The 17788-nt window shown below is 52.7% G+C and overlaps 1 protein-coding gene across 1 annotated transcript in view; it reads right to left on the reverse strand.

The window, feature by feature from the left end:
- Positions 1 to 3989: 3989 nt before the first annotated feature.
- Positions 3990 to 17788, reverse strand: part of LOC138372436 (uncharacterized) — an 86330-nt gene continuing 72531 nt past the window's right edge. Inside the window, exons 5-6 of the mRNA XM_069337921.1 lie at positions 8769 to 8951; positions 3990 to 8652 (exon numbers count right to left, since the gene is read on the reverse strand). Coding sequence (XP_069194022.1) covers positions 8140 to 8652; positions 8769 to 8951 — 696 coding nt within the window. The 3' untranslated portion in view covers positions 3990 to 8139. The remainder of the gene's footprint in view (positions 8653 to 8768; positions 8952 to 17788) is intronic.

Consider the following 17788-nt stretch of genomic DNA (forward strand, 5'->3'; position numbering starts at 1 on the left):
AGTGCTTTCTGGAATAGAGTTCGGAGTAATGCTCTACCCAGCGATTCACCTGTTGATCACGGTCTTTAATGATCTCTCCAGTGGCTGACTTAAGAGGAGCCGTCCTGTTTTGTGTAGGGCCTGTTGCCTGTTTGATCCCTTCGTACATGCCTCCTATGTTGCCAACAGTGGCCGCAGTCTGGATGCTGGAACAGAGTCGGAGCCAGTAATCGTTAGCACATCACCTCACAGTTTGTTGAACTCTACTGCGGGCAGTACGGAGGGCCTGTAGGTTCCTTTCTGAGGGCAGGTTTTTGCAGGATGAGAGAGCTCGTCTCTTTTCCTCTACAAGGGGTAAGAGTTCCTCTGCAATGGCCTCGAACCAATCTGCTGACTTGTTCTGCCTCTTACCGAAGGTGGATATGGCAGTTGTAACACGGGACGTTACTGGCTCTACTCTGTCCTTTACCCTGTCCGTGACTATGCTTACTGAAACTTAAACCGAATTCCAAAGGACCCCAAAGTATACTCTATAGCAGAGTCCCACGCCACTTGGTCTTAGCCGTTTGACCGGCTAAGCTTCTATAGCCACGTGACGTCGTACTAGGTTTTCTAGCAAACTCAAAGGATCGTCAAGACACCCTTGGTTTGGTTGCAGGTAGAGAGTTTAAGAGAACACCAACTCCTACTCAGGTTAAACGCCTCCTAGACAAAAGTACTCAGGACACACGGAACAAAGTTGCTTATGTTGTCCAAGTGTTTAACGAGCTTAAATGTTACCTTAATTCCCTTGACACTTAACCATGGCTCATCAAACAAAAACAATTAAGTTTCTTTCTTGGAATATTCGAAGTGTTAATCTTCGGATAAATGACGTAATCTTGTATGCTAAAATGAGAGACGTGGATGTGATGTGTTTACAGGAACCATATACGTCCACAACTATCAAGAAGGTCCCACCCAGGATACCTGGGTATATAGCATACAACAACAGTATTGGAACTGGTTTACTAACGTATATTAAGAGTGGATTAATCTGTAAACTAATTAAAAATCACAGGGGTGATAGTATACATTATCAAAAATTCAAATTACAAACTGCAAATAGCCATTTCCTACTGTATAACATATATGGACGATGTAGTGTACTTAAAGCAGACCTGCTACCGACACCTACAGGTAACACAGCTATGTTATGTATGGGTGACTTTAACGCTCGTCACACTGCTCTTGGTGATGTTCAGTGTAACAATAATGGAAGGGTCTTCTTGAAATACCTTAATGATCATAATATTACTGTGTATGATACTGATAAACAGACCCCATTTATTAGGGGGTAGGGTGGATTATGTGATTGGATACAGCCTAGTAGATAGCAATGTTAACGTTAAGCTCATCCCAAAACTAGTAAGTGATCATTTTGCAATATATTGTGAATACAATGTGGCAGCGGATTAGGTCCAATCCTCATCCTAGAGTTAAAATTAACATTCCAGACAATCTTAAACAGCACTTTAAGGCTTATGTACATAAGTGGTACACTGGGTATACACCTGTATCAGTGGATCACTTTTACAATGATTTTTTCAGTATCATTACCAGTTATTATGATACCTGGGTTAAATCAAGGAAAAAAAAGAACACTCGTTCTTCCTCATGGACAGAGGATCCTATTATTATTGCAGAGCGAGCTAAAGCGCTTCAGCTGCTGACTCATAAACGAGAGAAAACAGCTGACAATTTACTTGCATTCCTTAATGCCAACAGAGATTTTCGCGAGCTTAAGGGTCAAGTTAAGGACACATATTGGGAACAATTCCTACAAGGTATCAATAGAACTACAACATTATCAGAAATGTGGAACACAATTAAAAACATTACCAAACCTTCAGCCCCAGTTCAGCTTCATCATACTCCTGCAGAATATGCTGACATGCTCCTAGCTCAATGGTCTAGTGTCTCACAAATTTCTTCCTTACCCCCAGATATACAGCAGCATTTAAGACATACCAACATTAACAGAAACTTTAATATTGAAATAGCACGCTCCTCACCAGATTTAACAGATCAGTTTGCTATAACCCCCTTTGAATTAACATCAGCATTAGGAAAACCTAAACAAATTGCCCCTGGTGAGGATGGTATAACTTATAACACCTTGAGCTTACTGAATGATGTCCCTAGCCATCCTCTGCTTGACCTCTATCAAATGAGTCTCTCACAAGGTATCTTGCCAAAGAAATGGACACAAAGTCTCATAATACCAGTTCCTAAACCTAACTCTCAAAAATTCAGGCCCATTTCCCTTACATCTTGCATGTGTAAAGTCTTGGAGAGAATTGTTCTCAATCGTGTCATGTTTCAGGTCAAAGAAAAACTGGCCCCAAACCTATATGGGTTCATGCCCAAGTGTAGCACACAAACATGCTTTGCTGAATATTTTGTAAACTCCCAGGATGGGACACAGGCAGCCTTTATTGACCTAAAGTCAGCTTTCGATGTAGCGAATGGCGAAATAATATTAGAGCAACTTGCTGAATTTGGAATCAAAGGTAATCTTCTGAGTTGGATAAAGAGCTACCTATCCAACAGGCGTGCTAGTATCCTATTTAAAGGAGTTAAAAGTACAAGAACAGATGCATTCGAACTAGGCACACCTCAAGGTGGTGTCCTAAGCCCTATGCTCTTCAATATACTTATGCACAAACTTATCCATGACATACCTATGTCTACGGAAACTGTTATATGTTATGCTGATGATATTTGTATTATGGCACACAGTAAACCAAGGCTACAAGTGTTACTTGATGCATTCTCCAAGAAAGTAGTAGAATGTGGCCTCATAATCTCTGTTGATAAAACAAGGGTTCTTATTCCCCATTCTCTTCATGTTAACTATACTATTAATGGAATGCCGTGGAGACTTGCGAGTCTTATAAATATCTTGGAGTCGAGGTTAATGATACAAATCTCGTCAGCAACCTGCGCAAAAAACTAGTTGAGCGTCTTAAACCTCTCAAAACTCTTATTGGCAAAGGATTTGGCATTAACATAAAATATGCTCGTAGTTTTTATATTGCCTTTACACGATCTGTTGTTGATTATTATGCCTTGCATCTTCTTAATTTTTCTCTTAAACAATTACAAGGCCTAGATGTAGTACAGAATGATGCCATGCGCATCATCCTGGGTTGTCCTAGAACTGTCAGAATTGTTAACATGAGAAAGGAACTAAACTTACCTTCCATTTACGAAAGAATAGTTCTACTTAGTACTATGTTTTGCGCCAAAACTTTGAAAAATAATGGTCCCCCAGCTCTATTCAAATTAAATTGAGATCCATTCTAAACAATTCTGACTGTTCCCTCAATCCGCCGCAAAAGGCTCCCTACAGTGTGTGGCTCAGTTGTTGTGCCTAAGCTTCAGAAACTGAATGTGTCTCTTAACCCTGATAAAACTGTTCACTATATTCCCCCTTGGAAAGATGTGGAGGTCTCTCTGCATTATACTCCCATCAGTGTAAAATAAATGTATAACACTGACATTTTGAGATGTATAACATTAGAAGCTATTGACAGTCATCTTCAAATTCTCAAACCGACTGAATCCTATGCCTTTACTGATGGCTCTGTGCAGTTAGGCACTGGTAGAACAGGTTGTGCATGTGCAGTGTATAAAGGGAATGAAATGATCATGACTAGTACACAGAGATTGAACAACTGGGCAAGCACGACACAGACCGAGCTATTGGGTATTTATCTAGCCACTGAATACCTTAAGCTCAATGGTGGTGGAGTTATTTTCTGTGACTCTAAAAGTGCTCTGCAGTCCTTAAATAACCCATCACAATGTATGTTGGAAGTAGCTTGTAATATTAAATGGAATGTAATTTTTGCCAATGATAATAACTCTTGTATAAAATTTGTGTGGATCCCATCCCATGTTGGAGTTGGAAAACATGACTTTGTAGATCGATTGGCCAATGAGGCTCGCAGGAAAGAAAACATTGATTATGACTTTGGACTATGTAATGCAATTATTAATAACATACAAATTAAAGAAATTACTTCAGATTTAGAAGAACTAAGAAATGCCCAGAGGCCTGAAAGCTGCAGTATTAAAAGTTATGACAAGTTTTGTAATAATAGGTATTTGAATGGTCAGCACAGTAACCGAATCAGGCAGTGTGATGTAGTCATTGCGCGAATTCGCCTTGGCTATAGACACATCTGGCAGGTTAGTGAGGCTGAGCCACTACCAGAATACTCGATTGTAAATTCTGTGATAAACCTTTAATGCATTCACTAGAACACTATATTGTTGAATGTGAAACCGTAAAGGACTTTAGACCTCCTGGCCTATTGTACCACCAACTGTGTAACTATTTTATTGACTCAGGTGTTCTGGACGACATCCTAACAATTTATCCAAAATTTGTTTGTCCATTTTAAACAATGAAGAACAATTTTTATTTATATCACTTCTAAGCTGCATCACTTATGAACCATCCCTGCTCTTGTGTGGCAGTGCACAATAGAAAGTTGTTTTCACATATCCATACATTAAAACATTGATTGTAACCATTATATATATGTGCTTCAGCCTACAGTTTAACCTATTGTCTTATGTATGACCCTCTGTCCTGCGTGACAGTGAATACCAGCATTATCCTCACTTTAATAAAACTTTATCAAAATCCTCAGATTAGGCAAAATTGTAATTATTTTTGTCAATAAAGATGTTAATAATAATAATCGACTGAGAAAATCAAAGAGTGACCGCCCAGAGCCATGCTGGCCGGGAGCGACACTGTATCCACCTCTATGAGTCAGCTGACTCCTCTCTTTCAAATATCTCAAGCTCATATACAGACATATCTCGATCAAGAACTCTTAATTCATATATCAACAAAATAAAGACTATAATACACAGCCTTACATAATAATACATATCAATAATTCAGTACATTAAAGATTATATCATGATATAAAAATATGTGAACAAAGAATTCATATTGGCAAGACATGGTAACACTGGCGGGAGAGGGGAGGAGGGGTTAAGGGAGGATTTCAAGACGTCTGCCAGCCAGCCATTATACATAAGTATACATGAATACAATATAAAGTATATATATATATAAAACATGTGTATCAAAACCATGTTTATGTGGTATACATCTCACAGTGCCAAAATCTAATTTAATGTTAGAGGACAATGTAATGAACAATAATGAAAGGGAAATTACACAGTATACATGACAGTAATACATCCGAGACTTAAATTTATACATTCTCCATCATAGTTCACATAATATTTCCTATACAGCATTATGTAGCATTCCATAATATAAGCATATACGGATGTTTTTCAAGCTACATGACATTAGGCTACTGCTATTCACTAGACCTCTAATATATATCCACAAATACATGGCAAGGACTTATAGTACAGATATATAATATACATAGATATATATGGAATACATTGGCAATACACATTTAATACTAGTGTGTTGTCGAAAAAAGAATAACTACATAAATTAATATTCATGACACTAGGCTAATCAGCCAAGACATCACTATACAGTTTGAGCACATCATACACCAGCTACAGTATGATCATACTGGTGTATGTGTGGTCATAACCTCACACCCATATGGTAATATCACAACACACCATGGACCAGTATGGTAATATCACAACACACCATGGTCCAGTATGGTAATATCACAACACACCATGGTCCAGTATGGTAATATCACAACACACCATGGACCAGTATGGTAATATCACAACACACCATGGTACAGTATGGTAATATCACAACACACCATGGTCCAGTATGGTAATATCACAACACACCATGGACCAGTATGGTAATATCACAACACACCATGGACCAGTATGGTAATATCACAACACACCATGGTCCAGTATGGTAATATCACAACACACCTGAGTGATTGTGATATAACTGTGATAGTATGGTGGTGATATAGCAGTGACAGTAAGGTATTGGTGTTGTAGCAATGATAGTGATATATCAGTGAATGTAAGGAGGAAAAAATATCAGTGTGAGGTGATAATGCAGAGACAGTGAAATGATGTTGGTGTAGCAATGATAGTGTTATGTGATAGTGAGCTGTTGGTGATATAACAGTGACAACAGCTGTCATATAGTGACACCAACAATTTGTTACTCAACATGGTCAGTATATGACCCCAAGTGTGGGGCCTGAGGTGATGGTGATATATAGAGGTGATAGTGAAGCTATAGTGATACAGCAATGATAGGTTACAGTACTGAGAAGATATAGCATTGATGGTGATACAGCCGTAATTGTCAGGTATATGATACCAAAGTATAAATACCAAAGATAGTTATGATGATATAGTGATAAAGGTATGTCCTTAAACTACATTGTCATCAAAATACGCAGTTCAGGGTGATGCAGGAGTGACGGTGGTGGTACAGTGAACTAGAGTGGCAGCACAACACCACAGTAATGATGGTGGTGGTACAGTGAACTAGAGTGGCAGCACAACACCACAGTAGTGATGGTGATGGTACAGTGAAACAGAGTGGCAGCACAACACCAGAGTAGTGATGGTGGTGGTACAGTTAACTAGAGAGGCAGCACAACACCACAGTAATGATGGTGGTGGTTCAGTGAACTAGAGTGGCAGCACAACACCACAGTAGTGATGGTGGTGGTACAGTGAACTAGAGTGGCAGCACAACACCACAGTAGTGATGGTGGTGGTACAGTGAACTAGAGTGGCAGCACAACACCACAGTAGTGATGGTGGTGGTACAGTGAACTAGAGTGGCAGCACAACACCACAGTAGTGATGGTGGTGGTACAGTGAACTAGAGTGGCAGCACAACACCACAGTAGTGATGGTGGTGGTACAGTGAACTAGAGAGGCAGCACAACACCACAGTAGTGATGGTGGTGGTACAGTGAACTAGAGTGGCAGCACAACACCACAGTAGTGATGGTGGTGGTACAGTGAACCAGAGTGGCAGCACAACACCACAGTAGTGATGGTGATGGTACAGTGAACTAGAGTAGCAGCACAACACCACAGTAGTGATGGTGATGGTACAGTGAACTAGAGTGGCAGCACAACACCATAGTAGTGATGGTGGTGGTACAGTGAACTAAAGTGGCAGCACAACACTACAGTAGTGATGGTGGTGGTACCGTGAACTAGAGTGGCAGCACAACACCACAGTAGTGGTGGTGGTGGTGGTACAGTGAACTAGAGTGGCAGCACAACACCACAGTAGTGATGGTGGTGGTACCGTGAACTAGAGTGGCAGCACAACACCACAGTAGTGGTGGTGGTGGTGGTGGTACAGTGAACTAGAGAGGCAGCACAACACCACAGTAGTGATGGTGGTGGTACCGTGAACTAGAGTGGCAGCACAACACCACAGTAGTGGTGGTGGTGGTGGTACAGTGAACTAGAGTGGCAGCACAACACCACAGTAGTGATGGTGGTGGTACCGTGAACTAGAGTGGCAGCACAACACCACAGTAGTGGTGGTGGTGGTGGTACAGTGAACTAGAGTGGCAGCACAACACCACAGTAGTGATGGTGGTGGTACAGTGAACTAGAGTGGCAGTACAACACCACAGTAGTGATGGTGGTGGTACAGTGAACTAGAGTGGCAGCACAACACCACAGTAGTGATGGTGGTGGTTCAGTGAACTAGAGTGACAGCACAACACCACAGTAGTGATGGTGGTGGTACAGTGAACTAGAGTGGCAGCACAACACCACAGTAGTGATGGTGGTGGTACAGTGAACTAGAGTGGCAGCACAACACCACAGTAGTGATGGTGGTGGTACAGTGAACTAGAGTGGCAGCACAACACCACAGTAGTGATGGTGGTGGTACAGTGAACTAGAGTGGCAGCACAACACCACAGTAGTGATGGTGGTGGTACAGTGAACTAGAGTGGCAGCACAACACCACAGTAGTGATGGTGGTGGTACAGTGAACTAGAGTGGCAGCACAACACCACAGTAGTGGTGGTGGTGGTACAGTGAACTAGAGTGGCAGCACAACACCACAGTAGTGATGGTGATGGTACAGTGAACTAGAGTGGCAGCACAACACCACAGTAGTGATGGTGGTGGTATAGTGAACTAGAGTGGCAGCACAACACCACAGTCCACCACAGTCACCTCCGTAATGTCACTGTGGTTGACTGCTGCCCTCACCACATCCAGGCCGCTCACCACATCACCGAAGACACGTGGCCACTGGTAACCATCCTGGCGGTCCCTGGTGGTGATGATGAACTGGGCACTCCTGTGATCCCCCGGCCCCCACAAGGACCACACAGCTCCTGCCCGGCCTGACCACCGGTACTGCCCCTGGAGGTCAGGCAGCAGTGGGGCTCCTCCCTTACCATCATTACTCTCGTAGTCTCCACCCACCACACTCTCCCCCGGCTGACCCTTGTTCCACACCTGCAACAGTTTAGTGTTGCGGTAGGTGTGGCCCCGCTGGCCCGTACACAACAACACAAACTGTCTGGCCAGCGGAGTGTCAGGGGTCAGCCGGATGGTGACCCGCCCTCTTGTTGACCCCGCCCACCCGAGGTCAAGGAACGTCAGGGTGCAGGAGGGCTCCAGCACGCCCACAACCTCACTCTCCTGCAGGAAATCAAATAAATCATGCTGAAAACTGTATAACAAAATGTTATCATATTAGTTATCAAAACTCAGTAAGTCAGCAATGTCAGTAAGACTAGTGGGTGTAATAAAGTAACCTGGAGGGTGTGGGCGTGGGCGAGCGTGGGCTGACGCAGGAGTGAGTGGAGGTACAGCTGTCCGTCTTGTAGAGTTATCCTGGCGGAGCGGCGGCCATCTTGGTCTTTCTGGACGGCCAACACCCGGCCAGCCTCCACCAGCCTCTTGACGGGCTCCCTCACAATCCTGCGAAGGTCCTTAACCTGTGGACAGTGTCAGCCCCATTATCACCTGTGGTCAGTGTCAGCCCCATTATCACCTGTGGACAGTGTCAGCCCATTATCACCTGTGGTCAGTGTCAGCCCCATTACCACCTGTGGACAGTGTCAGCCTCATTATCATCTGTGGGCAGTGTCAGCCCCATTATCACCTGTGGTCAGTGTCAGCCCCATTATCACCTGTGGACAGTGTCAGCCCCATTACCACCTGTGGACAGTGTCAGCCCCATTATCATCTGTGGGCAGTATCAGCCCCATTATCACCTGTGGACAGTGTCAGCCCCATTATGACCTGTGGTAAGTGTCAGCTCCATTATCACCTGTGGTCAGTGTCAGCCCCATTATCACCTATAGTCAGTGTCAGCCCCATTATAACCTGTGGTAAGTGTCAGCGCCATTATCGAGCCCTCCTCTACTGGCAGGGGGTTGGTGCCGGACCTGTACCTCCAGCCTCCCTCCACTGACAGGGGGTTGGTGCTGGACCAGTACCTCCAGCCCCCCTCCACTGACAGGGCGTTGGTGCTGGACCTGTAGCTCCACCCCCCTCTACTGGCAGGGGATTGGTGCTGGACCTGTAGCTCCAGCCCACCTCTACTGGCAGGGGGTTGGTGCCGGACCTGTACCTCCAGCCTCCCTCCACTGACAGGGGGTTGGTGCTGGACCAGTACCTCCAGCCCCCCTCCACTGACAGGGCGTTGGTGCTGGACCTGTAGCTCCACCCCCCTCTACTGGCAGGGGATTGGTGCTGGACCTGTAGCTCCAGCCCACCTCTACTGGCAGGGGGTTGGTGCTGGACCTGTAGCTACAGCCCCCCTCTACTGGCAGGAGGTTGGTGCTGGACCTGTAGCTCCAGCCCCCCTCCACTGACAGGGGGTTGGTGCTGGACCTGTAGCTACAGCCCCCCTCTACTGGCAGGGGGATGGTGCTGGACCTGTAGCTCCACCCCCCGTCTACTGGCTGGGGATTGGTGCTGGACCTGTAGCTCCAGCCCACCTCTACTGGCAGGGGGTTGGTGCTGGACCTGTAGCTCCAGCCCCCTTCTACTGGCAGAAGGTAGGTTCTGGACCTGTAGGTTCAGCGCCCCTCTACTGGCAGGGGGTTGGTACTGGACCTGTAGCTACAGCCCACCTCTACTGGTAGGGTGTTGGTGATGGATCTGTAGCTCCAGCCCCCTTCTACTGGCAAGGGGTTGGTGCTGGACCTGTAGTTCCAGCCCCCCTCTACTGGCAGGGGGATGGTGCTGGATCTGTAGCTCCAGCCCACCTCTACTTGCAGGGGGTTGGTGCTGGTCCTGTAGCTCCAGCTACCCCATCCCCCTTCTACTGGCAGGGGGTTGGTGCTCGGCCTGTAGCTCCAGCCCCCCTCTCCTAGCAGGGGGTTGGTGCTGGACCTGTAGCTCCAGCCCCCCTCTACTGGCATGGGGTTAGTCCTGGACCTGTAGCTCCAGCACCCCTCTACTGGCAGGGAGTTGGTGCGGGACCTGTAGCTCCAGCCCCCCTCTACTGGCAGGGGGTTGGTGCTGGACCTGTAGCTCCAGCCCCTTCCTACTGGCAGGGGGTTGGTGCTGGACATGTAGCTCCAGCCCACCTCTACTTGCAGGGGGTTGGTGCTGGGACTGTAGCTCCAGCCACCCCCCCCCCCTCTACTGGCAGGGGGTTGGTGCTGGTCCTGTAGCTCCTGCCTCCCCCCTCTATTGGCGGGTGGGTGCTCGGCCTGTAGCTCCAGCCCCCCTCTACTGGCAGGGGGTTGGTGCTGGACCTGTAGCTCCAGCCCCCCTCTACTGGCAGGGGGTTGGTGATGGACCTGTAGCTCCAGCCCCCCTCTACTGGCAATGGGTTGGTGCTGGACCTGTAGCTCCAGCCCCCCTCTACTGGCAGGGAGGTTGGTGCTGGACCTGTTGCTCCAGCCCCCCTCTACTGGCAGGGGGTTGGTGCTGGACCTATATCTCCAGCCCCTTCTCTACTGGCAGGGGGTAGGTTCTGGACCTGTACCTCCAGCCCGGCAAGGGGTTGATGCTGGATCTGTAGCTCTAGCCCCCCTCTACTGGCAGGGGGTTGGTGCTGAACCTGTAGCTCCAGCCCCCCTCTCCTGGCAGGGGGTAGGTTCTGGACCTGTAGCTCCACCCCCATCTACTGGCAGGGGGTTGGTGCTGGACCTGCAGCTCCAGCCACCCTCTACTGGCAGGGGATAAGTTCTGGACCTGTAGCTCCAGCCCACTATACTGGCAGGGGGTTGGTGCTGGACCTGTAGCTCCAGCCCCCTCTACTGGCAGGGGGTTGGTGCTGGACCTGTAGCTACAGCCCAACTCTACTGGCAGGGGGTCGGTGCTGGACCTATATCTCCAGCCTCCTCTCTACTGGCAGGGGGTAGGTTCTGGACCTGTAGCTCCAGCCTGGCAAGGGGTTGGTGCTGGACCTGTAGCTCTAGCCCCCCTCTACTGGTAGGGGGTTGGTGCTGGACCTGTAGCTCTAGCCCCCCTCTACTGCCAGAGGGTTGGTGCTGGACCTGCAGCTTAAGCCCCCGTCTACTGGCAGGGGGTAGGTTCTGGACCTGTAGCTCCAACCCACCTCTACTGGCAGGGGGTTGGTGCTGGACCTGTAAATGCAGCACCCCCTCTACTGGCAGGGGGGGGGTTAGTGCTGGATTTGTAGCTCCAGCCCCCTCTACTGGCAAGGGGTTGGTGCTGGACCTGTAGCTCCAGCCCCCCTCTACTGGCAGGGGGTTGGTGCGGGACCTGTAGCTCTAGCCCCCCCCCCCTCTACTGGCAGGGGGTTGGTGCTGGACCTGTAGCTCCAGCCCACCTCTACTTGCAGGGGGTTGGTGCTGGTCCTGTAGCTCCAGCTACCCCCCCCCCCTTCTACTGGCAGGGGGTTGGTGCTCGGCCTGTAGCTCCAGCCCCCCTCTCCTAGCAGGGGGTTGGTGCTGGACCTGTAGCTCCAGCCCCCCTCTACTGGCAGGGGGTTGGTGCTGGACCTGTAGCTCCAGCCCCTTCCTACTGGCAGGGGGTTGGTGCTGGATCTGTAGCTCCAGCCCACCTCTACTTGCAGGGGGTTGGTGCTGGTCCTGTAGCTCCAGCTACCCCATCCCCCTTCTACTGGCAGGGGGTTGGTGCTCGGCCTGTAGCTCCAGCCCCCCTCTCCTAGCAGGGGGTTGGTGCTGGACCTGTAGCTCCAGCCCCCCTCTACTGGCATGGGGTTAGTCCTGGACCTGTAGCTCCAGCACCCCTCTACTGGCAGGGAGTTGGTGCGGGACCTGTAGCTCCAGCCCCCCTCTACTGGCAGGGGGTTGGTGCTGGACCTGTAGCTCCAGCCCCTTCCTACTGGCAGGGGGTTGGTGCTGGACATGTAGCTGCAGCCCACCTCTACTTGCAGGGGGTTGGTGCTGGTACTGTAGCTCCAGCCACCCCCCCCCCCCTCTACTGGCAGGGGGTTGGTGCTGGTCCTGTAGCTCCTGCCTCCCCCCTCTATTGGCGGGTGGGTGCTCGGCCTGTAGCTCCAGCCCCCCTCTACTGGCAGGGGGTTGGTGCTGGACCTGTAGCTCCAGCCCCCCTCTACTGGCAGGGGGTTGGTGATGGACCTGTAGCTCCAGCCCCCCTCTACTGGCAATGGGTTGGTGCTGGACCTGTAGCTCCAGCCCCTCTCTACTGGCAGGGAGGTTGATGCTGGACCTGTTGCTCCAGCCCCCCTCTACTGGCAGGGGGGTTGGTGCTGGACCTGTAGCTACAGCCCACCTCTACTGGTAGGGGGTTGGTGATGGATCTGTAGCTCCAGCGCCCCTCTACTGGCAGGGGATTGGTGCTGGACCTATATCTCCAGCCCCTTCTCTACTGGCAGGGGGTAGGTTCTGGACCTGTACCTCCAGCCCGGCAAGGGGTTGATGCTGGATCTGTAGCTCTAGCCCCCCTCTACTGGCAGGGGGTTGGTGCTGAACCTGTAGCTCCAGCCCCCCTCTCCTGGCAGGGGGTAGGTTCTGGACCTGTAGCTCCACCCCCATCTACTGGCAGGGGGTTGGTGCTGGACCTGCAGCTCCAGCCCCCCTCTACTGGCAGGGGATAAGTTCTGGACCTGTAGCTCCAGCCCACTATACTGGCAGGGGGTTGGTGCTGGACCTGTAGCTCCAGCCCCCTCTACTGGCAGGGGGTTGGTGCTGGACCTGTAGCTACAGCCCAACTCTACTGGCAGGGGGTCGGTGCTGGACCTATATCTCCAGCCTCCTCTCTACTGGCAGGGGGTAGGTTCTGGACCTGTAGCTCGATCCTGGCAAGGGGTTGGTGCTGGACCTGTAGCTCTAGCCCCCCTCTACTGGTAGGGGGTTGGTGCTGGACCTGTAGCTCTAGCCCCCCTCTACTGCCAGAGGGTTGGTGCTGGACCTGCAGCTTAAGCCCCCGTCTACTAGCAGGGGGTAGGTTCTGGACCTGTAGCTCCAGCCCACCTCTACTGGCAGGGGGTTGGTGCTGGACCTGTAAAAGCAGCACCCCCTCTACTGGCAGGGGGGGGGTTAGTGCTGGATTTGTAGCTCCAGCCCCCTCTACTGGCAAGGGGTTGGTGCTGGACCTGTAGCTCCAGCCCCCCTCTACTGGCAGGGGGTTGGTGCGGGACCTGTAGCTCTAGCCCCCCCCCCACCTCTACTGGCAGGGGGTTGGTGCTGGACCTGTAGCTCCAGCCCACCTCAACTTGCAGGGGGTTGGTGCTGGTCCTGTAGCTCCAGCTACCCCCCCCCCCCCCTTCTACTGGCAGGGGGTTGGTGCTCGGACTGTAGCTCCAGCCCCCTCTCCTAGCAGGGGGTTGGTGCTGGACCTGTAGCTCCAGCCCCCCTCTACTGGCAGGGGGTTGGTGCTGGACCTGTAGCTCCAGCCCCTTCCTACTGGCAGGGGGTTGGTGCTCGGCGTGTAGCTCCAGCCCCCCTCTCCTGGCAGGGGGTTGGTGCTGGACCTGTAGCTCCAGCACCCCTCTACTGGCATGGGGTTAGTCCTGGACCTGTAGCTCCAGCACCCCTCTAATGGCAGGGGGTTGTTGCGGGACCTGTAGCTCCAGCCCCCCTCTAGTGGCAGGGGGTTGGTGCTGGACCTGTAGCTCCAGCCCCTTCCTACTGGCAGGGGGTTGGTGTTGGACATGTAGCTCCAGCCCACCTCTACTTGCAGGGGGTTGGTGCTGGTACTGTAGCTCCAGCCACCCCCCCCCCTCTACTGGCAGGGGGTTGGTGCTGGTCCTGTAGCTCCTGCCTCCCCCCTCTATTGGCGGGTGGGTGCTCGGCCTGTAGCTCCAGCCCCCCTCTACTGGCAGGGGGTTGGTGCTGGACCTGTAGCTCCAGCCCCCCTCTACTGGTAGGGGGTTGGTGATGGACCTGTAGCTCCAGCCCGCCTCTACTGGCAAAGGGTTGGTGCTGGACCTGTAGCTCCAGCCCCCCTCTACTGGCAGGGAGGTTGGTGCTGGACCTGTTTCTCCAGCCCCCCTCTACTGGCAGGGAGGTTGGTGCTGGACCTGTTGCTCCAGCCCACCTCTACTGGTAGGGGGTTGGTGATGGATCTGTAGCTCCAGCGCCCCTCTACTGGCAGAGGGTTGGTGCTGGACCTATATCTCCAGCCCCTTCTCTACTGGCAAGGGGTAGGTTCTGGACCTGTATCTCCAGCCCGGCAAGGGGTTGATGCTGGATCTGTAGCTCTAGCCCCCCTCTACTGGCAGGGGGTTGGTGCTGAACCTGTAGCTCCAGCCCCCTCTCCTGGTAGGGGGTAGGTTCTGGACCTGTAGCTCTAGCCCCCCTCTACTGGCAGGGGGTTGGTGCTGGACCTGCAGCTACAGCCCACCTCTACTTGTAGGGGATAAGTTCTGGACCTGTAGCTCCAGCCCCCTATACTGGCAGGGGGTTGGTGCTGGACCTGTAGCTCCAGCTCCCCCTCTACTGGCAGGGGGTTGGTTCTGGACCTGTAGCTCCAGCCCACCTCTACTGGCAGGGGGTTGGTGCTGGACCTCTAGCTCCAGCCCACTATACTGGCAGGGGGTTGGTGCTGGACCTGTAGCTCCAGCCCCCTCTACTGGCAGGGGGTTGGTGCTGGACCTGTAGCTACAGCCCACCTCTACTGGTAGGGTGTTGGTGATGGATCTGTAGCTCCAGCCCACCTCTACTGGCAGGGGGTAGGTTCTGGACCTGTAGCTCCAGCCCACCTCTACTGGCAGGGGGTTGGTGCTGGACCTGTAAATGCAGCCCCCCTCTACTGGCAGGGGGGGGGGGTTAGTGCTGGATTTGTAGCTCCAGCCCCCTCTACTGGCAAGGGGTTGGTGCTGGACCTGTAGCTCCAGCCCCCCTCTACTGGCAGGGGGTTGGTGCGGGACCTGTAGCTCTAGCCCCCCCCCCACCTCTACTGGCAGGGGGTTGGTGCTGGACCTGTAGCTCCAGCCCACCTCAACTTGCAGGGGGTTGGTGCTGGTCCTGTAGCTCCAGCTACCCCCCCCCCCCTTCTACTGGCAGGGGGTTGGTGCTCGGACTGTAGCTCCAGCCCCCTCTCCTAGCAGGGGGTTGGTGCTGGACCTGTAGCTCCAGCCCCCCTCTACTGGCAGGGGGTTGGTGCTGGACCTGTAGCTCCAGCCCCTTCCTACTGGCAGGGGGTTGGTGCTCGGCGTGTAGCTCCAGCCCCCCTCTCCTGGCAGGGGGTTGGTGCTGGACCTGTAGCTCCAGCACCCCTCTACTGGCATGGGGTTAGTCCTGGACCTGTAGCTCCAGCACCCCTCTAATGGCAGGGGGTTGTTGCGGGACCTGTAGCTCCAGCCCCCCTCTAGTGGCAGGGGGTTGGTGCTGGACCTGTAGCTCCAGCCCCTTCCTACTGGCAGGGGGTTGGTGTTGGACATGTAGCTCCAGCCCACCTCTACTTGCAGGGGGTTGGTGCTGGTACTGTAGCTCCAGCCACCCCCCCCCCCCCTCTACTGGCAGGGGGTTGGTGCTGGTCCTGTAGCTCCTGCCTCCCCCCTCTATTGGCGGGTGGGTGCTCGGCCTGTAGCTCCAGCCCCCCTCTACTGGCAGGGGGTTGGTGCTGGACCTGTAGCTCCAGCCCCCCTCTACTGGTAGGGGGTTGGTGATGGACCTGTAGCTCCAGCCCGCCTCTACTGGCAAAGGGTTGGTGCTGGACCTGTAGCTCCAGCCCCCCTCTACTGGCAGGGAGGTTGGTGCTGGACCTGTTGCTCCAGCCCCCCTCTACTGGCAGGGAGGTTGGTGCTGGACCTGTTGCTCCAGCCCACCTCTACTGGTAGGGGGTTGGTGATGGATCTGTAGCTCCAGCGCCCCTCTACTGGCAGAGGGTTGGTGCTGGACCTATATCTCCAGCCCCTTCTCTACTGGCAAGGGGTAGGTTCTGGACCTGTATCTCCAGCCCGGCAAGGGGTTGATGCTGGATCTGTAGCTCTAGCCCCCCTCTACTGGCAGGGGGTTGGTGCTGAACCTGTAGCTCCAGCCCCCTCTCCTGGTAGGGGGTAGGTTCTGGACCTGTAGCTCTAGCCCCCCTCTACTGGCAGGGGGTTGGTGCTGGACCTGCAGCTACAGCCCACCTCTACTTGTAGGGGATAAGTTCTGGACCTGTAGCTCCAGCCCCCTATACTGGCAGGGGGTTGGTGCTGGACCTGTAGCTCCAGCTCCCCCTCTACTGGCAGGGGGTTGGTTCTGGACCTGTAGCTCCAGCCCACCTCTACTGGCAGGGGGTTGGTGCTGGACCTCTAGCTCCAGCCCACTATACTGGCAGGGGGTTGGTGCTGGACCTGTAGCTCCAGCCCCCTCTACTGGCAGGGGGTTGGTGCTGGACCTGTAGCTACAGCCCACCTCTACTGGTAGGGTGTTGGTGATGGATCTGTAGCTCCAGCCCACCTCTACTAGCAGGGGGTTGGTGCTGGACCTGTAAATGCAGCCCCCCTCTACTGGCAGGGGGGGGGGGGGTTAGTGCTGGATTTGTAGCTCCAGCCCCCTCTACTGGCAGGGGGTTGGTGCTGGACCTGTAGCTCCAGCCCCCCTATACTGGCAGGGGGTTGGTGCTGGACCTGTAGCTCCAGCCCCCCTCTACTGGTAGGGGGTTCGTGCTGGACCTGTAGCTCCACCCGCCCTCTACTGGCTGGGGATTGGTGCTGGACCTGTAGCTCCAGCCCACCTCTACTGGCAGGGGGTTGGTGCTGGACCTGTAGCTACAGCCACCCCTCTACTGGCAGGGGGTTGGTGCTGAACCTGTAGCTCCAGCACCTGTCTACTGGCAGGGGGTTGGTGCGGGACCTGTAGCTCTAGCCCCCCTCTACTGGCAGGGGGTTGGTGCTGGAACTGTAGCTCCAGCCCCCTTCTACTGGCAAGGGGTTGGTGCTGGACCTTTAGCTTCAGTCCCCCCCCCCTCTACTGGCAGGGGGTTGGTGCTGGACCTGTAGCTCCAGCCCACCTCTACTTGCAGGGGGTTGGTGCTGGTCCTGTAGCTCCAGCTACCCCCCCCCCCCCTTCTACTGGCAGGGGGTTGGTGCTCGGCCTGTAGCTCCAGCCCCCCTCTCCTGGCAGGGGGTTGGTGCTGGACCTGTAGCTCCAGCCCCCCTCTACTGGCATGGGGTTAGTCCTGGACCTGTAGCTCCAGCACCCCTCTACTGGCAGGGGGTTGGTGCGGGACCTGTAGCTCCAGCCCCCTCTACTGGCAGGGGGTTGGTGCTGGACCTGTAGCTCCAGCCCCTTCCTACTGGCAGGGGGTTGGTGCTGGACATGTAGCTCCAGCCCACCTCTACTTGCAGGGGGTTGGTGCTGGTCCTGTAGCTCCAGCCCCCCTCTCCTGGCAGGGGGTTGGTGCTGGACCTGTAGCTCCAGCCCCCCTCTAC

Source organism: Procambarus clarkii, chromosome 38 (assembly GCF_040958095.1).
Source record: "Procambarus clarkii isolate CNS0578487 chromosome 38, FALCON_Pclarkii_2.0, whole genome shotgun sequence".
In the NCBI taxonomy this organism is placed as follows: Eukaryota; Metazoa; Arthropoda; class Malacostraca; order Decapoda; family Cambaridae; genus Procambarus; species Procambarus clarkii.